We start from the raw sequence: 18,480 nt of genomic DNA, 5'->3' as shown, positions 1-18,480 counted from the left end.
CCTTCCAAACAAGCCGTACTTGTTTAGTCTTTTTCTAATTGTATTGTCATGAACTTTAGCGTTTATTGTGCTAAATGAGGCCTGTAGAGTGAGCATTGCACAGTCTGACCTTGTGGTGGATTCTCTTGGATATCAACTCCTGGGAAGATTGTGACATTTTGTTAACACTCACCTAAAAGCCTGAAAACTGCCGAAATGTTCATTTAATCAAATGCATTTGATTAGCAGCATCTTTCTGCGTTGTACTGCCTTGATTCCTGTGGAAAACAGTAAGGGTGTACTTGTTTTTCACAAGACTGCATAGAGTCCTGTGGAAAAAACATGTTTTCACATGATTGCACATGTACCAAAAACATGACAGAATTGTAGGCACAGTATCTCAGAGGAAACAGTCAGCGTACTTTGTGCTTCTAAAAATATTCATATTCAATATCAAATATAAAACTTTTTAACCACACAAGTTCTTCATGTGAGATAACTAAAACTGATGTCTCCGACTCATTATTTATGTGTTCTCATTTTGGTTTCAGGCCATTTAAGTGAAATTCTAGTGACACCAAACCAGAGGGAAATAACCCGCAGAGATAGGCAGCTAAAAAAATAGTATTTCACTGAAATATATTTTAGTACAGAAAAAAGGATATTTAAAAATAGATAAAGTATAGAAAGAAAAATCAATCAGTGACAGTAAAAACTGCCAAGAGAGGAATTTCAAGAGGAATTCAGCAAACTGTGAAACTGCTACAGGCCAGCAGCTCACCTCCCCTCTCTTTTTGACATTTATAGTCAGCATTTGACTTCAATTACTTCAGGATCCTAGAAAGACATTGATGGTCTCCACACTCCAACTTCTGCAGCTTCTTTTTTCACCTTTTAATAACCTGACTTGGCTCTTCAGCGTCACATATCTTACTCCAACTTCTATTTTGTTTCCTTTGAAGTCTGTTTTGTTATAAACTCTGAGACAGGGACCTGAGTGCAGGACTTTGTAAAGTTTGTAAGTAGTAATAAAACGCAACCCTTTATCAAGGCCTCAGTGACACAGGACTAGAGACCAGTCACTGGTCCCCCTGGTAACCGCTAGTGGTGGGCGGCTCAATCCAAATATCGATTGTATCGATACCAAGTCGGCATCGGTATCGGATCGATACTAGCCTGGTGAGATCGATTCTTTACTTTAAGTTCTGCTCTTGTTTGCGATGCTGTGCTTTCGGCAAAGACGAAACAGCCAGGTTGCCCGACTCGCCGCTCCTGTGTCAGCGCAGAGCAGGCACACTTTGCTCCCCCTTGTGTTTAAGTCTTGCGTTGTCACGTGACTTAGACGCTTTGGGGATTGTTAAGTTGTTTACATATTATATTTTCACCAGTTCTTTAGAATTTCAATTGTAATTTTTGTATTATAGTTTCTCAGCAGTACTTGTTTTAACTTATTTACTGATTTGTGTGCACTTTTTATTTAAGATTTTTCTTGAAAAAAAAAAAACTTGATAACTAAACCACCACGACAGACCCGGTGGCATTTTCATGCTTCGCAACATCATTTATTCTTACAATAATCACACCGTTGCTATAACAGTACATTCATCAACTGCAGCTCTCCAGCTGCCAGCCGTACACATCACCACCAACAACAGCAACACAAGCAGAGCACAGGTTTTAAGCCAGCGAGGCGTGATTTTAGATGTGGTGCAGGTGAGTCCATATCACCTGCAGCGGCATCGCAGACCAGCCACAATAATAAAGCATTTTCTATTTAATTATAAACTTTGTCCTAATTATGTCCTGGGTTTCAACTATTTAATAATAAAAACACTTAAGGTCATGAAAATTAATTAAGATTTAGCAATTCAATGACGCATCCACCTTATTTATTAAAAAGTATCGCTATCAATATCGGCGATACTGACACGTATTTAATGGGAATCGGATCGATACCAAAATATGCAGTATTGCACACCACTAGTAACCACTGGTTACAAAGACAAAAATTCCCTGGATAAAATCAGTCACAAAGAACTGCACTGAAAATCTACTTGTGATTTTTGTAGCCATTAGCAGACAGCTGTGGTTACCAGCTACCGGTTTGCATGGAACACACTGACTTGTCTGCAAAATCCAACACTGACTGCTCTTTAGTCCTGCACGCCTGGGGCTTTAGCAGTTGATTTCACAGCGACTGCCAGCAATCTCCAGCAGCTAACCGCAACCAAACTGGGAGTACTCATTTCCCCCCGGCAGCTTGGGGTCTCCTTAAATGAACTCAAATTCAAGTGCTGACATCTACAATGAGCTCTCCTTGTTTAACCACTGTTAGACACAAATGTCATTGTGAATAGTTTCTTTCAATTTTTGTAAGCTCACGAATGGATATCAAAGGTAATTTTAATTGGAATGCTGTGTAAAATGTAAAAATGCAGATCTCATAAATCCATATTTTATTCATTCAGAGAGTATATAAAATGTTTAAACTGAGACATTTTACTGTTTCATGAAAAACATAGCCCATTTGGAATTTGATGGCAGCAACATATCGTAAAAAAGTTGGGACGGGGTCAACAAAAGGCTGGAAAAGTGAAAAGAAACAGCTTGAGCAACTTTTTGCAACTAGTTAGGTTAGGTAGCAACGCAACGCATCAGCAACATGTAAAAGTGTTTTAAAAAAGTGCATCTAAGAGAGGCATCGTTTCTCAGAAGTAAAGAGGGGCAGAAAGTTTCTTTCAGAATAATGTTCCTCAACATAAAATAGCAAAGATTTTAAATATCTCATACACAGTACATCATATCAGAAAAGATTCACTTGCACTCAGCAATTTTGCGTGTAAGTGACACAGTTAAAAGTCAACACTGGATGCCCCTGATCTCTGGGCTCTCTCTGCGTGGGCTCAGGAACACTTCCACAAATCATTTTCTGTGAGCACAGCTCACCTTGCCATCTACAAATGCAGGTTAAGAAGAAGCCGAATGATGACATGATCCAGAAACACAATTTTAAATCTCTTTTTAAATGGACCAAGGCCATACTGTGGTCAGACAAATTGAAATTCTTTTTGGAGAACATGGACACCGCATGCTCTGGACTAAAGAGTAAAGGGACTGTTATCAGTTCAGAACTCTCTATCTCAGATGGTATGTGGGTGCATTACGGACTATGGAAAAGCCAGTTGCACATCTGGAAAGCCACCATGCCCAAAGATATACACTGGTTTTAGAGTAGCATATGCTGCAATGTCTTTTTCAATGAAAACCTGCCAAAATGAGTTATTATTTTTCTTAAAATATCACATTTTCTCAGTTCAAACATCTGATTTGTTAAAGATGTGGGTTTATTAGATTTGCAAATCATTGCATTCTGTTTTTATTTACATTATATTGTGAGACACTTTATATGAGTGATTTAGTTCATGGTTAGTTTATACATACTGACTAAATAATTTATTTGTATAATCTTAAGTTTTTATCTACATCCACAAATCCACCTTTGACTAAGGAGCATATCCATCCCATTAACTTATTTCCATTTTGTGTTTGGAGCTAACAATTGGAATTTCTGTAATGGACTTACATGAAAATAAATTAGCAACAGGTAGCCGAGATAACAGGACGAAAGGCAGAAATAGGAAATGCAGATACTAACAAAGCGTAAACATGAGCACCGTGCCTGTAAAATGCTAATTCTAAAACATGGAGAACAATATCTTTAATTAAGCAAAACATGCTGAGAGAGGTTAGTCATTAAGTATTACACTGGACTTGATAACATGGCTTGCATATGCTCTGAAATTTAGGCTCCATTCCGGGTGTCCTCAGGGGAGAGCTAGAGTGGAAGTGTCTAGGCAGGTGGGCCAGACCAAACATCTGGAGAGGAGGAGGCGAGGGAGGTGGAGAGAATATAAGGGTAGAGGTGTTGGAGGGCGACTCAGCAGGGAGATGAGAGCTCCTCCGGCTCCCCGCTGAGGTTGAGTAGGCCGTGACATTTCCAATTTGCTCAAATTGATCGCCAGCCAGACCCTCTCTTCTCCTGCCCTCCCCGTCTGTGGTGAGGCCCATGCTCAGACTGTGGCGTGTTATGATGAATGGGCTAAATGTCAAGGACTTGAAACCCAGCTCAGATCCTCCATGGCGGCGCTTCATTTGGTATTCTGCCTCTCCGTCCGTGAGAAACATTTGCCCCAAGCTCAGGAATGTTGGTTTGTGATATTTTCTTCCCAGAGGAGTAAATGCTTATGACAAATTGCCTAAATAATATATGCATTTCATATTTTCTGTTATCTGGGGGAATTTTGGCATTTTAAATAATTGAGAGCTTCTTCTTCTTTTTCTTTTTTGCACTTAAAGCTGTGGCTTAAAAAACCAGCCGGTGAGGCAAAGCTCCATCTTGAAATTTGAAGATTTCGGTACTGTTTGGCACGGTGCCGTTGACGTGAGTCACAGTCAGGCTGTGGCACGGTATCCCTGAAGGCCAGAATCAGTCGATAAAGAGTCATGCCTACGCACTGATGTGAACAGTGGCTCAGGCTCAAAGAAACTCCTCCATAGTTAGCTAGCGGGTGGATACCTGAGACAAGGTCACACTTAATTACTGAAGCGCACATCAAAGTTTGCCTTTGGAGGCCATGTCGCATTTGTTTATAGGATTAAGTCTCGAGCAAAGCACACCAACCAAGCGCGCGTTAAGCCTGACCTTCTGAGAAGCAACTGAGTCATCTTTTCATTAGCAAGGAGGGTGGTACAGCACCTCAATCCACCTCTCTACCATCCTCACTGCATAATTGCAAAAATTTCCAGGAGCTGTTCTTCACTGTTCACCAGACTCACACCTTTCTCTTCTCAGATCTTTTTAAATTTCACAAGTGTCTGCCAAAGGTATTCCTTTAAAAAAAAAAAAAAAAGTACTCCAAAGAATATACAGCATATGCCTTTGCTCAGGATGTGATGACACTGACATAACCACCTACATCGCTATGAGTTCAAAGAAAATGTAAGCCAGTTAGCTCAGCAAGAATCCTCCTACATCCTAAACACTTCCACAGGAGATGAAACCGCGGGTCATGTTCTGTACAAGAGCTCATCTCTCAATGGAGATTGTGCTGTCGGGGGGGGGGGAGTGTATACCGTGCTGATGAGAGAGTGTGAACAGCGTAGCTTTCCCTCTTCTTCTTTTTTTTTACCTATCCAGGGTGGGGGCTTACCAGTAATGAGGCATCTAGCTGAAGCAAAGATGCATCAAATGAAAGTTTGCCTCACTGGTTGAGTCAACGCAAAGGTGCTGCTTCCCATATTTGTGAAATCCACTTGACTTCAGAGCACTGCTCGCACTGAGCTTTGCTGTGGTGTCAGTGCTAACCTGATTTGAGTCTTTGGATGCTGCTCCTGTTAGCCCACTGCAAAAAAGATGATGTTCTCTCTCATACATGCACTCCCTGTTCCAGCATGGCAAATTAGAAATACCACAAACACACACACACACACACACACACACACACACACACACACACACACACACAATTGGTATGTTTGTAAAGGAGGGAAAAGTGGTTGCACTCAGTGTCATCATCTGACAGCTTTATATCAAAGCCTGGGGCCAGACAAGAGACCTCACTGAGGGTAGTCTTTAATGCAGACTTGGTATATAGTCTGTTCTGTCTCAGTAAGACCCAGTACATCTGTGTTATTGTTAACTGATATAGGAATTCTGCTGAAATAGATCTGTCATGTTGTGTTTTGTAATATAGAGCTGGCAGTGACACTCAGTGGATTATTTTCTGTAGCTTTAGTGGAAATCCAGCTGAGCTGAAAAAGAAAACTAAACTTGGCAGAAATAGTTTGAAACTAATGATAAACTCAGAAGAACTGCCCTCTAGAGGGAAAGTATTTCCATTTATCGAGAAATTCTCATCACACGTTGCCCTTTAGTGATAATTAATTTGGACCATCATGAGCGAGAGAATAATTTATCTTTGCATGCAGACACTTAATAGATGTATCAATTCATATAACCTGAGTTTAACCTTTGCTACTGCTTGGCTCTGCTTCGTATTCAGAAGAATACATAAATCTGAAATGCGGGATACACAGGTGAATATTAGATCAGAAGCCCAATTTTATTTGGGATTAATCTGGAACAGATTACTACGGAGTTCTTTAATGTACATGGTCAGGTGGTGTATAATATAGACCCACTTAGAAAAAAGGCAGCAGCTTTTTTTTGTCGTAAAATAGATTTTTTAAGAGTTTTGATTGAGATATCTGGCTTTCATCCTTTCCTTGACCCAGAGCAGTCTGCTTGTCATTGCACGATGCTGCTGTGAACCATGGTATTGCATGGTAGCATTGTGCAACGGGGTATTTCATCTTTATTCTCAGTCTTTTAAATGCCATTTGACAGTTTCCAAGAGTGCTTTCATTTACTTTTTAATCAAGACTTCTTCCCTTCTTCTCTGTGCACTGCTTCTGAGTTAGTTGTCCTACTGGCTGGTTCTCTCATCTCTTCACAGATCTTTTGACCACTTAGCTGCAGTTCCTGGGAACATCCCCGATTAAGACCCTTTGCAGTTTGGCTGGTCAACCAACTGATTGTCCAGCCAAACATTGTCAGCTTTGTGAGGTCAACAGAGACTTCATGGACCTCATGTCTTGGTTTTAGTTCTCACATGCAGTGTGACTTCTGGGAGCCTTTGATTGTTTTATGTCCAATCAAATCAGTTCATCACAGGTGGACTGCATATTTTATTCTTTTTAAAATGAATAAAAACGTTAAGATGTCTGATTACTTTTTGAAGGAATTGTACATGAAGTACAACAGTGGTTGGTGCTGACAAATGTTCCTATTTTGGCATATTGTAATTCAAATGATCTTACAAGGAACTATACTCTTGAACCCCTGACAGCGTGTCAGACTTTACAAAATCAAGCCTGTGACAGCAGTCTTTGCCTTGTAACGGATCTTTTCATATCAGATCACTTTAGAACAATAAAGCACTGTAAGGAGCAGAAAAAGCAACCCAGTATCCTGGCAAAACGTGTAATAGACATGCCGGTCCACCGTGTCCATTCAACGCTTTGCCGTGATATTGGGTTTAAAAAAGGCTGCATAGCACGGTAAAACCAAGTGTGGTAATATGTCCAACAAAGGACTGTCACCTGGTGAAAATGAAGAATTCAATAGTCAATATAAAGTTGAAAAGGTATTTAAAGCAGATGTACTTACCTGTAACTGTGGCTTAAAGAAGGGCAGCTCTTGGAAGACGGCTCTCTGTTTTTGGAATTCTGCTATTTTTCTATTTTTTTCCATTTCTTTTCTGCCTGCTGCTCCTTAAATTTTAAACTTTGCAGAACGTATACCCTATCGAATGTCTCTGCAAAAGCATACATATATTTGTTACTCCAACATAAACATATGGGATTCACCCTCCACTTGCACACCCTAATTGTCCCCTCACATGGATTTCATGTACTGCTGAGAGGTGGCTACAATCGACCAGTTACCTTAATTTCTAATGACCTACTTAAATTAAATAATAGTGAGTTGTCATTTGGGGCATAATATAGAGGAAGTAGTTTAAATGTAGGACAAAAGGAGTTAGCACTATAAAATGAAAACATATAATGATTATTAAGTCGTAATTCCAAGATATGAATACTTTCTTTTGAGCCATTAGAAAATGTTTTGGCAACAGTCCAACTGTCTCTCTCCTCAATGCAGGAACGCTAAATGCATTCCTAAAGCAAAAGGGTCAAACGGCTTCAGAAGGCCTCGTGTGGTCGCTAAGTGGCAATCAAGGTGACCGCTGGAAGCAGGCCAAAGTAAGCATCCACCCAACATCGTCTTTCCAGGTGAGCCTAAAAAACTTTCATTCAATATGCAGTAGCGTTTCCCTCGGTGCCCTCTATTTTCTTCTTTGCCTGTGTTTGTGTGGTATTGGTTTCCCTGAGGGCTAAACACTGATGTAGCTGTGAGAAGTAGCCGGCATTCCCACAAAATGTCTGGTATGACGCTCATTTCCATCAGGAAGCCTGAACTTTGTGAGTGGATGATGGAAAGCTGCAGAACTTCCATCATTTTTACAGCTTTAGTTGTAAAATAGGTAACTTTAGTTGCAGCTTCCAACAGTCTTGGTTTTAAATTTTGTGACATTATAAGCAAATACTTGCCACCTGCTGTTGTGTTTTTTAAGGGTTTTTTTCCCAGGTGTAATTTAGCTAAATTACACTGTGCACTGACTCAGTCTTTATCTTACTGCAGTTCAAATTTCCCTTTTTTTCCTGTTCTTTATTTTTGTTGGTTTTTTGGTCTCTCAAGATTCAATATAATGACTTGTGCTACTCTCTGTAGGTCGTACTTCAAGGGATTCGGGGACCAGGCATTGAAGGAGACATTGCTATTGATGATATCACGCTGGAGGAAGGGGAGTGTCGAGACCCGCCGCCCAGTGAGTAGCACCACGCATCCGCCTCCTCCATCCTCTCCTCTGTCCCTCTTATCTAAGTCCCAGGTACTCTCTCTCTACCTCACCGGACAAGGTTCAGATTTATGAGAGAGGATCTAATCTTAGACAGCTGGCAGCATAAAACGACCATCTCATGGGGAAAGCATGGTTGCCATGGCAACAGGGTGTGTAATCACATGAATGATAGCTGGCTGAGTGGAGTACTGTAATTGCGCTGCTGGAACAAACAGAAGGTAAAAAACAGAAAACAGGACACGGAAAATGGCCTGCAATTGACAGGGCATTATTGGTTGGCAGACAAATACAGTTTCCTTGATTTAATTCCCGTTATTTATTCTGCAGGAATTATTTCCAAAAGCCGTTCAGACTTAGACATCTCTTTAACATGCCATAAATGAATCAAGATAATCTGTTTTCATTTTTCACGTCCGTGGTGGAAAATAACTGCCCATCTAACGGCAATCAGAGACAGTGATCTCGGTCCGCAAGATGCATTGTTTTTGTTGCTGCGAGTTTGTTATTGTATAGGTTATTTTTCATTTGGGTGCATTATGATTCAAAGCGACAGCATTAATTCATTTTGGAAGTAAAGGAGTAGTCGCCCGGGCTGAGGACAGAGTAATGTTATGAATTATGCAATTCAATCTCACGCAATGAATCTTACATGATTCGGCGTGATGTGAGAGGGGGAAACTGAGCAAGATGTCGTGAGGAATGATGAGAGATGACTTCTGACTGATTTTCCAGCTCAGAAAGAAAAATGCTACATTGTGTCTGTTTTTAGGATTTGTTCAAAGAAGTTAGTAGCAAACATATGGGAGAAAACGTATATTTGCTTTCTTGCACAGCAGGAGATCCAGCTTTACCATTTATCCAGCTATTGTGGGCAGGGTGTTCTGGAGCCACCCAGCTTACTTTAGGAAAGACATGGGATACACCTGTGATAGTACTGAATCCCTCACAGTCATCTTCATTTGTGGTTAGGAGTTTACATACACATGAATGTAATTTTAATTTGGGGCTTTTAATTTGGGGCTTCTTGTCCCTTGCCACGTTGCACCTCGACCAAACACTTTTAGAAGCCATCAACAAGCTTCTGGTATAATTCTGCTTGGATATTTGACCACCTATTTTAGCATAATTAGTAGAGTTCATTTAAATTAGTTGGTTTGTGGGCACAGACCTCGCTTTTAAGCATAGTCCTCAAATTTTGACTAGTGTTGAGGTCGGGGTTTTGGAAAGGCTATTTCAGAAGCTTAATGGGCCCTTTCCAAACAACTGCGCATAATCAGTTTGAACAATTATACATAAGTACAAGACCCAAAGTGTGATTCTGAGATGATAGGAAATTGGTTAGGATGTTAACGAACAACCCAGGAACCACCAATGCTCAAGCCCGCCATGAAGTGGAAACTGCACTAAGTTGATAAAATAATAAACTACCTCCAAATGGTCCTAAACACATATCAAAATTGGTTTTGGAATGGATAAAGCAGGCTAACATTAAACTTCTTGAATGTAGATTATGCTTAAAAGCCAGGACTGTGCCAGGAAACCACACAATTTAAAAGGATCTTGCAAATCCCGCCAAGAAGAACGCTCAGATATCCAACCAGAATCACGCTGGAAGCTTGTTGCTGTCTAATGAAGTGTCTCACCAAAGTGCAAATTGCTAGTCCAAAGTGGTGGTCTACGTATGTGTATATATAATTTGGACCCTGTGTAGATTAGAGAAAATTCAAAATCATTTAAAACTTGTGCATCCAGTTCTTGTTTTTCAGTAATTAAAGATGTATGCTGTCTAATCATTTTAAAGAAATCATTAAAAGCCCATAATTACCATGACATTCATCCCCATGGTGAGTGTATTTAAACTTCTGACCTCAGCTGTATGTAGTGAATTTAATATCACCATTTAACCTAAAGCCCAGAACAGAAACAGAACAAAAACATCGCACAAACACAATGCTGAGCACTGCAGCCTCATGCACAGATGTTAGATAAGAGCATTAATTTGACTTTTACGTCTGCACACCGAATCTTCAGATCTTTAAGCTGAACTGACCAATTGTTGTGGTTACCAAGCAACTCATTAGCTTTAAGCAGCAGAGCTCTTTGCTGGTAACAGCCCATTATTTACTAGTTAAACGCTCATTAAAAGATAGTGAAAGCCACAGGGATAATCATGATGTTATAGCTCTTTCATGACTGCTGAGTTAGTAATATTTCTGTATGCATAGTCTTGTATTTGGCTAAATGGAAGAGCTTTAGTATTCAACACACTCAACATATTTCTGAAGTGAATCAGCATGCTACAGATGGATAAAGCCATATTAAATAGTATGAGTAATAAAATCAGTATTCCCTTCACCACTTATCTTCCCATGTTTGTATTGAAATGTTTGCTTATTTCTCCCCCCCCCCCCCCCCCCCATTTAGATCTCAGCGCCAAGGCTCTGTCCACATCCTGCCATATATGGCTGCTATGTGTCACCTTGGTGCTGACCCTCCTGGAAGGTCAAAGGTGACCCATTTCTCCATCATCTCAGAGGCGAATATTCAGAGCCGCCGTCTGTGAGCTGTACCCTCAACATCCAATCACCAAAGATTCATGCATCCTGAAAGCAGCGGGGTCCCCCCATGGACTGCAGACCACAGAAAGGCCGCAGTTATTAAATGAGCAAGAGAGAAAAAATAAGTGATTAAAAAGTTACACAAAAAGTAAATAAAGAAGATGCGCTACATTTTTTTTAAAGAGTCCTCTTTTACAGAAAAACACCCGCTGACACAGAACTCTGGACGTCTTTACGAGCACAAAGGCAGGTCGGCGACGAATGAGCCCGGACCGGCGGAGGAGATCACAAGCATCGTGGGAGGGTAGTTTGTAAAGCACAAGAACCATTTCATGAGGCGCCGGAAAGCTTCCTTCGACGACGGAAGGAAATACAGACACTGCTGACTTTTTGAATATGAAGTAACATTTCCCTGCTTATCAATACATTCAATCAGACCTTTCTCTGTGTATCTTTATCTCCATTTTCTTGCACCAGATGCCAATCCCCGACACTTGTTTTTCACTTTAGCCCAGCCTCGTGTCATTCTTTGGCATTTCTTTATCTGCTCGGTGCTGTACTGTAGAAAGACAAGGACTCCGACAACATTTAGTTCTGTCTGCTTACTCCCCTGTAGCTGCCTACGTATCTTTTAACACTGTGCTCACGAGTCCAAGTGGCCAACTGACGGTATGGTGGCAGAACAATAAGAGCAGAAGGCTCAGCAGAGGTGTAGACAGGTGGACTGGAAGGCAGAGAGACGTTCGAGCTTAAAAATGAGAAGGAGACAAAGCAGAGGAGGGAGAGGAAAAACAGGCAGAGAGTAGAGGAAGGTCCGATTAGCGAGGCCCCACTCGAATATTCAGTCAGCGGTCTGCCTGTGGAACAGAAGCCACTTTACTTTCTGCCATGAAACAAAGTGCCTTCAGATTACAAACCGAATCGTGAGCCTGGGTGTTAATCGACATCAAACAAGTCTCTGTTCATGTTTCCTCTGATGGGCTATTTTCTACATGTTTCTTTTGCCCCACAAGTGCTGATGGGAGGGCAAGGCGCGTTCAAGATCGAGAGAGGGGGTTGTGCCGCGTCCGGATTTTACTCCCGACGGAGCAGTCGCCCGCGAGTATCAGCGCGCGTTTTTGTGTGTGCATGCACTTAAGCCTATGCCTATGCACAGTTTCATGTGAGGGCAGCCAACCAGGCAGTGCTGGCAGACCCTGAGCACAGGTTTGGAAACAATTTGGATTACGAAAAAGAAAAAAGAGTGGCAACGGTCAAAGTGAGGCTCTGGATCCTTTTTTGTTATTTCCTTGTTTGTTCTGTTTTTGTGGGGGGGGGGGTTGTCTTGTGCAGGAAAACAGTTTAAGATCATAGAGGAGGATAAAGACACTTCACCGAATGACTACCCCACTCTCCATTCCCACAGTTCTCCTCCCCTGCGGGCAAGTTTTTTTTTAACAAAACAAAAGAACAACTGCTGAATAAAACATTGCGTTGTACAGGGAGGAGAGCAGGAACTTTGGGACTGCAGGCGCTTCATTAGGGTGACACGCCTCACCCCTATCCTCCACCATTTCTATGGAACAATACGAGAATAAAAGATAATAATGACCATAATAATAGTCATGATATTTTATTACTCTAGCGAGAATGTTTCTCTGCTTTTACACAAACTGTGAAGATTGACTGTGGAAGATCTACCTGAGACCATAACCTTAACCAGCGGGGTTTTTAAAAAAAAAAACATGTATTGTAAAAAAGAGAAAATAAGAAAATGAAAAATTCCGTTCATTGTTGGTTATGACAAACGTTTTTGAGGACTTGTGTCTTGTTTCTTATTTTATTTATTTTCATTTTTTTCTGTTAAAGATGACTTAACTTCCTTTTACTTCTTGTTGTCTCCCTTTGCATTTGCTGAAATATCAAAGCTGGTGGAAGCAAAAGAAGCAAACCAATTTGGTAAATGTATAACTTGTAAATGTTAAAGAAGCTCTATTCAAAGGTTTATGATATATGTTTATGTTGGAGTACAGGAAGCACAACATACAGTTCAGCATATTAAAATCCATTTTATATTTCTCTCGCACATATGTGACCTACTCCCACAAATTCAGGCTTTTCCGCTCTCTGCAACAAAACTGAAAATTGAACTTTGTTTTGGGGTTTTTTAAAAAACTCGGTATCTTCTTATTTAAAGTGCAACCACAGCATTAAAGAACAAAAAAGGAAACCCGGCAGAGAAAGCAAATTAACTAGGTAAAGGTTCATTTTGGTGTTGTGGTTCACTATATGTAGCCTCTTCAGTGGAAGCCTGGGTTAGTCAGAGTGGGTAGTGTACATGCGTGAGCATCAAGCTGTGTACAATAGGTGTGATAAGAAACTGATACATGTAAAGAAGATAAATATGCTAATCAAAACAGAGCAGAATGATGAGCATTTCAGGGCATCTTAACAATATTGTTACAATCTGTGTGATGTTACTACAGAGATCACAGATAATATCTGCTCTCCATTCCTGTTTTCTTTGTTTTCTTCTTCTTCTTCTTGTTTTTTTTTTTTTAATCTCAGACATTTTCATTTCAAGGTTTAGGATCACACTGAATGTAAATGGAGTTCTTGGGAGTTCTTTACTAGGTGTATTGTCTTACTAAAACATATGTTTTCTGTGTGCTTTTGATGATGAGAACTTTCAGACTTTTATAGGTTGTTTTGGACACATCAAGAACATCAAGTATGTCTGACTTTGACACAGACTTTGACAGTTTCCAAATAATATAATTTCAGATACAATCTCCATTAGCTAGTTGCTATATCCTCCGGTGATATAGTAGGTAATGACAAGTGCCAAAGTGCCCCGTTCAAGTCGTCACTGTTATTAAGTATGGATATGAGTTCAAGATGTGCTGGTGACTGTTCCTTTTACATCCTGGAGTACCTGGTCGATTCACAGTGAGAACAAAAGCTCAGCAAATGAGAAGAATACGATATACTGACAGATTACTCAAAGGTTTAAAGGAACAATTTGGCATTTTGGGAAACAGGCTTGCAGAGTGTGACCTAATAAGGGAAATCAGGTAAGCTGGATCTGTGCACGGGTAACTAAAGCAATCAACCAGCACCTCTGAAGTTCATCATGGCATATCATGTTTCCGTAATTGCTAAAAAAATCATGTTAAAACAATGAGTCGAAACAACAGGAAGTCATTGGCCATCAAAGCTCCCAAATAGGCCAACCCATCACTGTAAGACCACCAACTGTTGTATTTAGACTTAGCATTAAACAAGAGATTTAATGAGGTAATTAGCAAGCTGAAGTGCTGGCAGTCATGTTTTGTAATCTTTGGATAGAGCCAGGCTTCCTCTTTTCTCCTGTGTCCAGCCATTGTGCTCTGCTAACTGGCTGGTGCTCTGTTCATAGTAAATGAAAAAAAAATTTAATCTCCTCTGGTCAAAAAATGTTTTTGGTTTTTTTTGTTTTCCTCCTAAAATGTCAAATTATTGCTTTAAAATAACAACCAAAAGTATGCAAAACTCCTGTTTATCTTCTTTGTGTATATTAGATTTACGAGTGGCAGACCTCATTTCTGTTTTTGTTTCATGGTGCATTATATATATAAATATATTTCATTTTTTTATGCATATTGGGTACATTCATGCAAATTAAAAAAATTCACTCGGGTTGAGAAAAGGCTGGCGAATAGTGGCGGAAATTATACTGCCAAAAGGATCATTGTTTATTTCCATGCTCTCGCAGTTCTCGCTGTGCCTTTGATTTCCATTTCTGTGCAGACACACACACCCTTTGTGCGTGTGTCTGCCCTTTGAGGGACGTAAGTCTAGTGAGTAGCTCACACTCAGCTGTGCTCTCTTCCTTGATAAAAGTCCTCCAAGTACAATTGAGGGGGGGGGATTAACAGTTTTGAACATGTAAACAGTGTTGTGTGACACTTTCTTAGTGTAGAGTGTTTACCGACTTTATTTTGATGATAAGAAGTGTCTGTGTTGGCAGAAGGTGTGAAGTATTCTTAAAGGAAGAAGGGGAAATGAGTTGTTTCAAGATTAGTTTAGGTGCTGCAGCTTAACGTGACTGCATTTGCCAAGTGTTTTGTTATTTATCGCTGTATCCGGACCCATGACATTAGCTGTTTGTTCCAGCTGTTTTATTAGTTGCGGTATTAGTGCCATATGTTTTTAAGTGACTTTTGTCATAAATCTTTTTTTGTAGCATGATGTGCAATAATTGGAATACCATAGGTACTGCAATATAATAAAAGTCAAAAATCATGCAATACTTAAGCATACCACATGCCGGAAGTGATGCTTGCTATATTTATTGTCTGCTCAGTAGTTATATCCTACATTACAGTTAAGCCCTTATAACCCGATTCATCTCCCTCTGTGTGCAGCAGCAGCTGCTTAATCCTACATTGGTGCATTTTTATGAAAAACGTGCAGTTAATTTTCTATCTTTACTCCCCTTTTCTCTAAATAGTCATTTTCACGTTCCTCTCACTGAAACATAGTTTCACTCCAAGGTCCTTTTTTGAAGCTTGGGTGTTATGTGGGGTTTTTTTTGTTTGTTTTTTGATTGCGTTATGTTTTCCTTTCAGTATGCGGCAATCAAACCCACTAGAAAACAGCCTCGGAGTTGGAGGCTCAGAGCTGAAGTACTAAAGCCTGCAGTCATGATAAATACGGCTCGTTACCAATAAGGTGTTTGGGCCGGCTGTAATGCATTGCATTACGTCGTGTTGGTCACAGCATACATTAGAAATTGCCTCTCTTTTTTTTAACTTTTGTAACACTAGTAAAATAAGCATCACAAGTCAGTTTTTATTGCATGGAAAAGGCAATAAACATTTGGTTGTTGGGAGAGGAGAGCAGGCTGCAGTGCATCTTACAGAGATGCTGTTTGTTGTCTTAGACTGCAGTTTCACCCTCCTCCCTGATTAGATGACACGTTTGGTTTGCCTTGTGTAACAAAAATTATACGTACCGGTCTTTCATTCAACTGGACAGTCAATGACCTAATGTCAGCTGGGGTGGTGTCTCGCAGTATTAAGAAAGCAAAGTTTTCAATGCTGTTCTATCTTGAGTTCTTACAAAGAAAATCATTTATGCATTGATGAATACATGAATGAATAATGCAGTTGTGCATGAATGTACCCAGTAAGCATTAATACCACTGAAATGGAGGTACTGTAGCATTTAAGGTTGTGGTCTGTCACAGATTGTGTAGGCCACAGATTGAACACAATTGCTGGCAATATGTTAAAACAATTTCTCAGTTCTTTGCTAAATTTGATTAAAGTTTATCCATGTGAATAGAACCATGACTCGTTGCTATGTGACAATATGTGATTTATAACAAAGAATTGCCTTAATTCCCAGAAAGTGCATACCTCGCAATATACTACTTGTGCGAAAAGATCCTAGGTTAAAGAATGGAGTCCTGTTCAGTTATGCAGCTAAACTAGTTTCCAACTCTCATTTGATCCCAAAGTTTCTTTTTTAAATACTTTAGACATTCGCGTATAATTTTTAATTTTGCCTTCTAAATTGTGGCTATAAACGCCTAGAAAATTGTTAATCTTACCTTGTAGTTAACCACTTATCACCTGGTGCTTTGAGGGTTTCTAAAAGGAACAGTGCCAACATTTCTCTCTGAGTGGAAATGTTCTCATTTTCTGTTCAACCTAAGAAGGGCTTTGTCACATCGTGCCATTCATTGTGCTATTAGCTCCCCTAAAGAAAAACAATTATTCAGTTGCACTAGCACGATATAATTGCAGCTGTTAGCCCTAATTATCACTATACACACAACCCTGCTTTCTTGGTACTGATTCAGCAAAGAGAATGGGTGCCAATGGGGGGGGGGGGGGGGGTTGGTACTGCAGTAAGGCTCAACCAGTACTGGCAAAATTGGCAGACGCAGAGGTTTTTTGGCATTCAGATAAATATTAGTTTAACAGACTCAAAGAGGAGCTAAATGTCCGTCACCTTAAACTTGAAACGTACTACCCAGTTTTCTGTGTGTGTATTTTTTTATAGTAAAATGTCTACCTTACTGCAGTAGCTTCCATGCTGTCTGATTTTGGCAGTCATGAGTGATTTCTCAACAGCAGCCTCGCTAAATAACTGGACAAGGCAGACACATTTCAAAGATTTCATTTTACTCTTACAGGAAAGAAGCGGGATGTCACTATTTGATGGCACGGCTCCTCAGTGTGTCAACGTTACCAGCGGGAAAGCTGCCACCTTTTGGCACCAACTTTCCCCTTTATTGGAGTGAATCGGGCTGCCTGTCGATGGCTTTCCTCTCCTTTCCGTTCTGATCAGAAATCACAAACCAAGCTGAAGCAAAGCACTCGCAGGCTCTGGTTATTTACCATCGGTGAAGCTGACTGCATGCAGGTGACAAAATGAAGACGTTTGCCAGCACTGAAAGCCACCCCCACCCCCAACTTCATTCTTGGAAAGACCCCGGGAAATAATGAAATTTGATGCTGTAATATCAAGGTTGTTGAGAAGGCTGTGTTTCAGTGATGTTATTTATCTTGTTCTGTGCCAACACCCTGTAATGATGACCTGTCACTCTTCTCTGTTTTGTGCTCTATATTTATATATGATCAGGCTTCTTTTACTTTTTTTCCTCCACTGTATTTCTTTGGATTTATCATCCTTTTTTTTTTTGTGCCATACCTGCAACTAATGAAAAAATAAAGACAAGGAATATTTTATGTGCTTTGTGAGAATTTACAAGACAAGGATATAATGACGAGGAACAGAATGTGCTGTGTTATGTGCTGAATGCTTTAACACAAATCCTCTTGTTCCCGTGTCTAGTCAGTACTCGACACTCCTGTCCCTATAGTTTTTCAAAGAGAAAGCCAAGTTATTCCCATAGTGACCACCTGCCTCCCACTCAAAGGACTTTCAACAAAAGCTTTTGTGTTGTGCAAATTGTTCCTTTGACAGTACTTCCCAGTTTGTGGTTCTTCTGTGCTTGTTTTCCTCTCACAGTTGAGAGCATGCAAGTTGATTGTGGCGAGAAAAGGACATCTGAAGGAAAGACAGAGGCGTAACAATGGTGTGTGGGGGGGGACTTGAAAGTCATCCAAAGTTTAGTCAGCAGGGGCCTCCTGAGCGAGGAAAGCTTATAGAGTGGCAGCCTGAGCAGAAGCTGCTGTATTGAACGCAGACTGGAATGACTTTGAAATACTGAAGAGAAAAACAACAAAACTTTTTTTTATTGTAACACTGTGTGGAATTCAAAAGTTTCCTATTAACACAGGTAACAAACCTCTTCCCCAATAGTATCTACTGGGCTGAACTCATCTAGCTTTTAGGGTTTCCACTCAGTGATAATACCTGTTACCAGTAGGGATGGGTACCGGTATCCGGTGCCATGATGGCACCGGTTCTGACATAAACGGTAGTAACCAGACCGGAAAGCAGCGCACATTTCGGTGCTTCATTTC

General features: G+C 40.4%; 1 protein-coding gene across 1 annotated transcript in view; it reads left to right on the top strand.

Annotated features, from left to right (window-relative positions):
* Positions 1-17,739, top strand: part of LOC101476673 (MAM domain-containing glycosylphosphatidylinositol anchor protein 2) — a 243,514-nt gene extending 225,775 nt beyond the window's left edge. Inside the window, exons 17-19 of the mRNA XM_004542097.4 lie at positions 7,703-7,833; positions 8,333-8,429; positions 10,887-17,739. Of these exons, the coding sequence (XP_004542154.1) occupies positions 7,703-7,833; positions 8,333-8,429; positions 10,887-10,975 (317 nt within the window). The 3' untranslated portion in view covers positions 10,976-17,739. The remainder of the gene's footprint in view (positions 1-7,702; positions 7,834-8,332; positions 8,430-10,886) is intronic.
* The last annotated feature ends 741 nt before the right edge of the window (positions 17,740-18,480 follow it).

Source organism: Maylandia zebra, linkage group LG15 (assembly GCF_041146795.1).
Source record: "Maylandia zebra isolate NMK-2024a linkage group LG15, Mzebra_GT3a, whole genome shotgun sequence".
NCBI lineage: Eukaryota > Metazoa > Chordata > Actinopteri > Cichliformes > Cichlidae > Maylandia > Maylandia zebra.
The sequence above is the reverse complement of the archived record's forward strand: the minus strand, read 5'-3'. Positions and strand labels throughout refer to the sequence as shown.